At 42.1% G+C, this 7209-nt stretch overlaps 1 protein-coding gene across 1 annotated transcript; it reads left to right on the plus strand.

Moving 5' to 3' along the window:
* Window positions 1-3998: 3998 nt before the first annotated feature.
* LOC140944743 (uncharacterized) lies at window positions 3999-7112 on the plus strand. Its single transcript, XM_073393860.1, has 3 exons — window positions 3999-4051; window positions 4664-4743; window positions 5219-7112. The coding sequence occupies exons 1-3, from the start codon at window positions 3999-4001 to the stop codon at window positions 6577-6579; spliced, it is 1494 nt and encodes a 497-aa protein (XP_073249961.1). The 3' UTR covers window positions 6580-7112.
* Window positions 7113-7209: the final 97 nt, after the last annotated feature.

Here is a 7209-nt window from a genome sequence, read left to right on the forward strand (position 1 = left end):
TAGACCAAATAGGGCTGGGATACCTCTGGACAAAAGCACATGAAAATGACATAGGAATCTTGAACATTATCAAACAAAGATTGAAAGACATCGAATTACAAAGATGGTTAAGTGACGTAAACAATGACGTAAGAAAAGACGCCAACCACAAGAACAAACTAAGAACTTTCCGAAAATTTAAAACAATAGAATATTATCTCCGTCTGGTCACCAACATCCGACACCGGATAACTCTAACTAAACTCCGTCTAAGTAATCACAAATTGGCGATAGAGACAGGTCGGTATGTAAGACCTTATAAGAAACCGGAAGAGAGGATCTGTCCTATCTGTAAAAAAGACGTAGATGATGAAATACACTTTTTAACTCTGTGCCCTGCGTATCAAGAAAAAAGAAAGAATTTATTTGAATACTTAATCAAAGAATACAGAATAGCAGTAAACAGAATGGCACCAGATGATGTGTTTCTGTTGTTAATAAACCCTCCGAGCAAGAACAAATCAGTGCAAAAGTTAATTGCGAAATACGTATTCGACTGCCATGAGAAAAGAAGATCATTAGTTCTTTAGGTTAACATTGATTATAGTTTCACTAGTGCAATGTGTGTTATGATTTTAAATTATTTGGATAAAAAGTCGATGTACGTAGGACTGTATAAGACTCCAAATAAAGCATTGTCTTGTCTTGTCTTGTCTACCAAAGAGTGGGTGTATCGGGACTGTCCGCGGGACAAAGTATTGGGAACCTTACGATCCGACAAATAAATAAAATAAAATAAATAACGATTTGCAGGTAGCACATCCACATAGTGGTTCTTCGTCAACCTGATTCCTGGTCGAATTGGAATTTGGAAATGTTGGTTTTTGAGGAGAGGGGAAAACCGGAGTACCCGGAGAAAAAACTCTCGGAGCAATGGAGAGAACCAACAACAAACTCAACCCACATATGGCGTCAACGCCGGGATTTGAACCCGGGCCACATTGGTGGGCGGCGAGTGCTCTCACCACTGCGCCACCCTTGCTCCCCAGCGTATATATGTAGACGTCCATGAAATCGTCGCTGAAAAATAGATTTCGCAGCCTTTCAAACTGAATCACTACTATCCCAAGTCGCCCAGTTCCTTAAAAGAAGGAAATTTAAGTTGAAGCTGACTGGAGAGAGGGGACCGCGCACGAGTTCAGATTATGCTAGTTTATTGCCTTGCCGTTTCAGTTCTCAAGTCAACTTAGAATTTCTCATTTCACGTGGTAGTTTTGCAAAAAACAGTCGTGCAGAGTTTTTGTTTTGCTTATTAAACAAAGAGCCATACTAAATCCGTTGCTTTTGTGACGTTCCAGTCGCCGTTGCCGTCGTAGCTACGTAAAGTCCCTATTATATGTCCTGCGAAAAGGTGGCCGTAAGTCAAAGCCTACTTCAGCCATTGTTAATGAAGGACTATTTGATTACGACTGATGTTAACAATTGCCCCCAGCAGGGGAGGGGGGGAGGTACTCTGGATTTCAAGTGACGGGGATCATGGAAGAATTTTTTTGGGTTTGAAATTTTCGATTCCTAGATTTTTTCAGGGGGTAGAAAAATCTGAAGATTCGTGGTAGTGACCGCGTATCCGGCCGCGTAGTTCTGCGAATAAAGTGCAATCTAACTTGTATTGCTTTCTGAAAATTTTTAAGGCTCGGAAACTAGGCATGGGATTTCTTAGCGGGGGGGGGGGGGGGGGGTGGGGCTAATTTTTGGCCCAGGGATTTTTATGGGTTTTGCTGGAAGCCGTAAGGAGTTTTTCTGGGGTTTCGATTTTGCCTCCCTTTGATCATCCCCGTCACTTGAAATCCGGAGTACCTTCCCCCTCCCCGGCAATTGCCATGACTGATTATAACGATCTAGTTAGGGAAATCACCTAATTATCACCGAGGAATGAGTGATTGTTCTGCCCTTTAACAGAATTTGACGAAAGCAGGAGTTTGGATTAGAAAGCTTGTGTTAATTTTTTCTGATTACCAAGGATGAGTAAAAAAACCTTAAAGAGCCCTACCATTCGCTCGAATATGAATATAAACATGATGTTTCACCAGAGTATTATTATGTTTTGGTGGTGCATTGGTATCCTAAGAAACCATTTTATCAAATGAATTTTGTTGTTGTATTTTGGCTTTTTGTGCTCAGTCGGCAAATCGCGAGTATGACTAACAACATGCCGTTAATGGATGTTTTGAAAGCTTTTTCACTCTGGTTCAAATTGAAAAGTGCATGGCCGAGGTTATTAAGGTAAGAACATAAATATGTTTGAGCTAAATGCTCTCGTACACATTTCGCTTCACTGTCATCTGATCCACCGGGAGTAACATCAACGTTGAAAAGCTCAGAAGCACCCTAGCTAAGGCTTTTGGAGTGTATCATCGTTTTAGCAGTGTATTGTACAGGTGTGTAGAAAATGCGAGTTTACTAAAGGCTTTCTAAGTCCAGTTTATTAGCCGAACCTTATGTGTTAATGACTCAGCTTTAAATCTCAAAATGCCGAATTTATTGCCAACATTTTTTTGTCTACAAATAGAAAAGGAATATGCTCTCACATATGCTTGCTTATCCGGTAACCGGTTTATATAAGTGCACATACCCGCAACTTCTTTTCAGCTATATCCGAATACCTGAAGGTAAGTATTCATCGGAACCGATTTTGCTGAAGAGTTAATAGATTTTATTTTTCGGAAGGCGACAATACTTCGGTAGCCAGCGCCACAGATAAAAAATCGATCTCCGGTCAAGTCCGTCTGTGAGCCAGCGCCTTGCTCTGGCTCCCCAGATGTGTAGCAGAAGTTGAGTACGTGCCTCGATTGGTCTGTGTAAAAAGTTATTGTTCGATTGGCCGATCAGGTTAAAGATCAAATTTTTAAAGTACTTCCGGTAACATTGTTTCTACATCTAAATGTTTTTCAGCCAGTGGGGATAGATAGTGGGGACGCAGGGGCGGATCCAGGATTTTGTTTAGGAGGGGGTGCACTCGTCTCTTGCTCTACTTCAACACCAATAAACCACATAGTTTGTTTGTTTTTTTTTTTTGCAGAATACCAGTTGTATTAGAAAACCGCAGGTCATCTCAGGGGGGGGGGGGGGGGCGCACCCCCTGCACCCTCCTCCTAGATCCGCCCCTGGGACGGCGCATCGAAAAGTCAGAAAAGTGATCAGGAAAAAAACTGCACTACCCTTCACTATCTGAACGCCAGGAAGAGTCTAAAGATTCCTCAAACCAAGTGTTTTTGATAGGACGTCTAACTAAGGCCTTCAATGCGTCTGCCTCGTTTTCCGTATATATAATTTATAAATTAGACGTCTAAGACGTTTTAAGACGATCTCTGTTCTAATTATTTCAATGTGTATGAAAGTGAACATGATGTAGAATGAACAACCTAAGCGGTTGAAAAAGAACCTAAAAATTCACGCCTGAGCAGGATTCCAACCCTGACCTTTGGGATGACCGGACACAACGTTCTATCCATTGAGCTAATCAGAGAAAGACCGTTGCGTCCCGTCATCGCAAAAGTCAGGGTTCGATTCCAGCTCAAGCCTGAATTTTTTCAGGTTCTTTTCCAACCGCTTAGGTTGTTCATTCTGCTGTTAAGATCATGTTCACTTTCATATCTTTATCTGCGATTCAAAATATGATTCATTTCACATATTTCAATTCGTCTCTTCCAATGTGGTTAACCCAGGAGCGCACAATTTGCGTCTGGAAGAAATTTTTGTATTCGCCACATGTTTCCTGCACGCCTAAACTGATTGCTGTCAAATTTGAACCAACGGTAGCTTGTTTCTTGGAAACGAAATGTTCGCCTGTAGCATTTTTTTTCGCAAAGAAGTTCTTCTGGATAAAGTCCAACTTAACATTTAGACGTTTTGGCAAATAGGGCCAATGATAGCTCGACGTCACTTCGATAATCAATAACCTACTTGGAAACGTTTCTTCTAGGGGAAAGTTCCGACGATTTGTCAACAAACTTTTCATGATGAAACCATCAGTGGTAGTCCTGTCTACGATCGCCATTTTTGGTCTTCTCTGGTAAGTCTGCGTGGCATATCTGGAGTTAGCCAGCGAAAACAGCCGTCTCTCCTCCCTCCTCGCCGCTTGGAACCTTTTGCCATGAGGGACGTCTGCGCCTGAGCGACAGAAATTCCACAGTGATGACGTAAAATCTGGTGGGAATATGGTCAAAAGCGCTTACTGATCGACGTAGTGGTTATATTGTTTTCGCTATCGTTTACGTACGAGAGACAAAAGACAAAAGGCCACAAAGGTAAAATGTAAATCATTGAATCTACTACAAAACAATCAATATTCGTTCTATATATGCTTCTTTGAAGAGGCATTTTGAGTTTTGCTATAGCTCGTTCGCAGAAGGCCACAAAACTTTACTTGATAATCGACCAGGAGAAATCGAACAAATTTACATTGGGAAACCCATGACTATCGGATTAATTATGTAAACAGTGATTTACATAGTCAGTGTTGAATTTCTGTCGCTGAGGTGCAGACGTCCCTCCTGGTGAAACCTCTCAAGCGGCGAGGAGCGAGGCGAGACGAGTGTTTTCGCAGGATAATCTGGAATGGGAATCATGAAACTGGCTGCTCTCCTGGCTGCTCTCTTAACCATCAAACGTCAACTTTTTTTAGGCTGGGAAAGATCTCCATAGGAAAGTTGTCTGGGAAACGCAAGCACGAGTGGAAGCAAGCAAAGCAAATCCATCAAACAGGTGAAGTGTCCAGGAATTTGTGTCACTTATAATTTAGAGTCGGCGCAGTTGGTAAGACATCGATCTGTCTACAGACGGACCAGGGACGGAACACCAAGAGGTCTTACAGTACAAAGAGCTCAACCGGGGTTAATTTTTAGTGATGTTAGGTGGGTACGGTTGAGCTCGTTGCAATGTCAAACGATAACACTTAGAATGCCATGCATGTTCTACGCACAGGCTATTTCTCAAGCGATTTTGCTGCGATTTCGTGGCGATATTATGGCGATTCCTTTCTGATTTTATCTGTTGCGCCTTCCAATCTTTATGTAGTAGTTTATTAACTTGAGGTGCATCTGATGTGAACAATATTCATCAAGGTAGGTTCTTGGGAAGACCATGAAGGAGTATAATAAACCTATAAATCGCGCGGAAATCCAGGAGTGAAACTGAGGAACGTACAGCATGAGTTAAACATTTTTCTACGTTCTTCTAGCACCTGACTATCTGACTGTGACAGATCAAGGTTCTCATGAAATCACCGATGTGAAGAATCCTGGAGGAGCCTTGATACAAGCAGTTGGAGATGGAGAAAACGATGACACCTCTGCTATCCAAGCCATCCTCGACCAAGCAGCAGGTTCCACTCATAACAAGGTTTTCTTTCCTCCTGGCGAATACTTGATCAGCCGAGACATTGTCATACAAAACTCTGTGGAACTCCACGGAACAGAGATCGGTATTGCGGTCATCAAGGCGTCGACTCCCTATGCCAGGAAATTGTACAATGCTTTACCAGTACAATCGGTCATATTGAAGAATTTGTACCTCGATGGAATTCTTGTGAATTTTGATGGTGGGAACAATGCTAAGCCTACAAAGAATATCACAGTTTTTAATTGTGTATTCTTTTCTACGGCGAGTCCCAGCGCCAACAACTTAAGCGATGGACAATTGACCTTCAGGCGTCTTAGAGACGGTGCAGTGGACAAGTGCATCTTCTTACGCGGCCCGCATGCATTCGGTGTGGCCTCCAAATTCTTTCGAACAAAACGTGTTCAAATTCGCAACAACGTTTTTGGCCTTGATTTGAGCAAGGTAGACTGGCTGTCAACCGAACTTGAGCCAGGGCAACACTGGACTGAACAAAAACAAAAACTTCAATTCCTTCAGAATAGCTATCATCTTGCAGATGACCAAGGCTTCTTTAAATGCTCTCTTTATGACGCTTACGATGAAGAAATGCGTATAAGTCAAAATGTTTTCAACGGAAGTCCCAATACTGGCTCTCTTCACAAAGACCACGCGATGTATCTCAAAGGGTTCGACGGGGTGGAAGTTGCTGCTAACTATGTCCGAGGTTGGCCAGCTGATCCCTCAGGAGGCATCAAAGCGCGAAATGGCAAAAACCTTATCATTGCCCGCAATTATATCGATGACACGGGTATTCTGCTATACACTCACGATCCGCACGACACGCGTCTCCACCATGGACTGGAGAACGTTGTAACCTATGGGAATCACATTGTACAACGAAGCAACCCCGGGCATCGTGCAAGCGGCATAAGCTACTACGAGCGCCATTTTACTGGTGTGGATAAGAACCTCACGTATTCTGCTAATCAGTTTGAGATCGTTGACGTGAGTGACCCGACTAGTTATACATGCATCTGGCTGACCAATGGTGACCTGTCTCATCATCACGTGTACAAAGACAACGTGTATTACGGCACAACGACCAAAGTGAAGTTACAAGCTCGCCATGAAACTCCATCGTTTGAGACAGGAAACATCGATGTTTCTATTACATCTCGCTACAGTTATCCCGTCTATGAGTTGAATATTCCACCTTATTAGTTCACGGGATGCTTTCAACCGCTAGAACGGGCCCTTGAACAGACGTTCTCTTTGCTCGTCATGCTGTTCGGGATGATTGCGTCACGACCAAAAAGGGTTTTTACGGGGTACTGTTGGTTGATTTTTTAACTCCTTTTTGCAATCTCTCAAATTTCACTTTCCTGCCGTTTAACCCTTCAAACCCTAACATCAAAATTCAAATTCTCATTTGTTATTCCTATACGTTTTCAATAGAAGTAGTGTGGAGAATCTGTTGGAGTATCAATGAGAGTCATCTTCTGTGATCATGTCCTCAATTCTCATGAACACTCTGTTTTGTAAAGCAGTGATATTACAAGGAGAAATTTGATGCTGATCACTCTTAGGGCTTAAAGGGTTAAAGTTTTATAACTGACGGTTTATTGTGCAAAAAAAAAAAGGTCGACACGTTGATCTGATGTTGACACAGTTTCCAATTTTGTAGTTACTAATAAAATAAGAGGAAAACACAGGAAGCAAAACAAATGATAGTCAATTCAAAGCTTTACTTTATGTTTGATTCGTATCAAGACAGGGATAAGTGTGTTTTATATGGTTTGATGTTAATCATTTTGAAAGCTTTATGGAGTCAACTACTTTCTGGAAAAGTAA

Source organism: Porites lutea, chromosome 7 (genome assembly GCF_958299795.1).
Source record: "Porites lutea chromosome 7, jaPorLute2.1, whole genome shotgun sequence".
Lineage (NCBI taxonomy): Eukaryota > Metazoa > Cnidaria > Anthozoa > Scleractinia > Poritidae > Porites > Porites lutea.

Bases quoted from the DNA above. Each gene is read 5' to 3' on its own strand.
- LOC140944743 (XM_073393860.1), top strand. From the start codon at position 3,999: ATGAAACCATCAGTGGTAGTCCTGTCTACGATCGCCATTTTTGGTCTT. The intron at 4,052-4,663 runs GTAAGTCTGCGT...AACTTTTTTTAG, and splicing joins GCCATTTTTGGTCTTCTCTG to GCTGGGAAAGATCTCCATAG. The intron at 4,744-5,218 runs GTGAAGTGTCCA...ACGTTCTTCTAG, and splicing joins AAAGCAAATCCATCAAACAG to CACCTGACTATCTGACTGTG.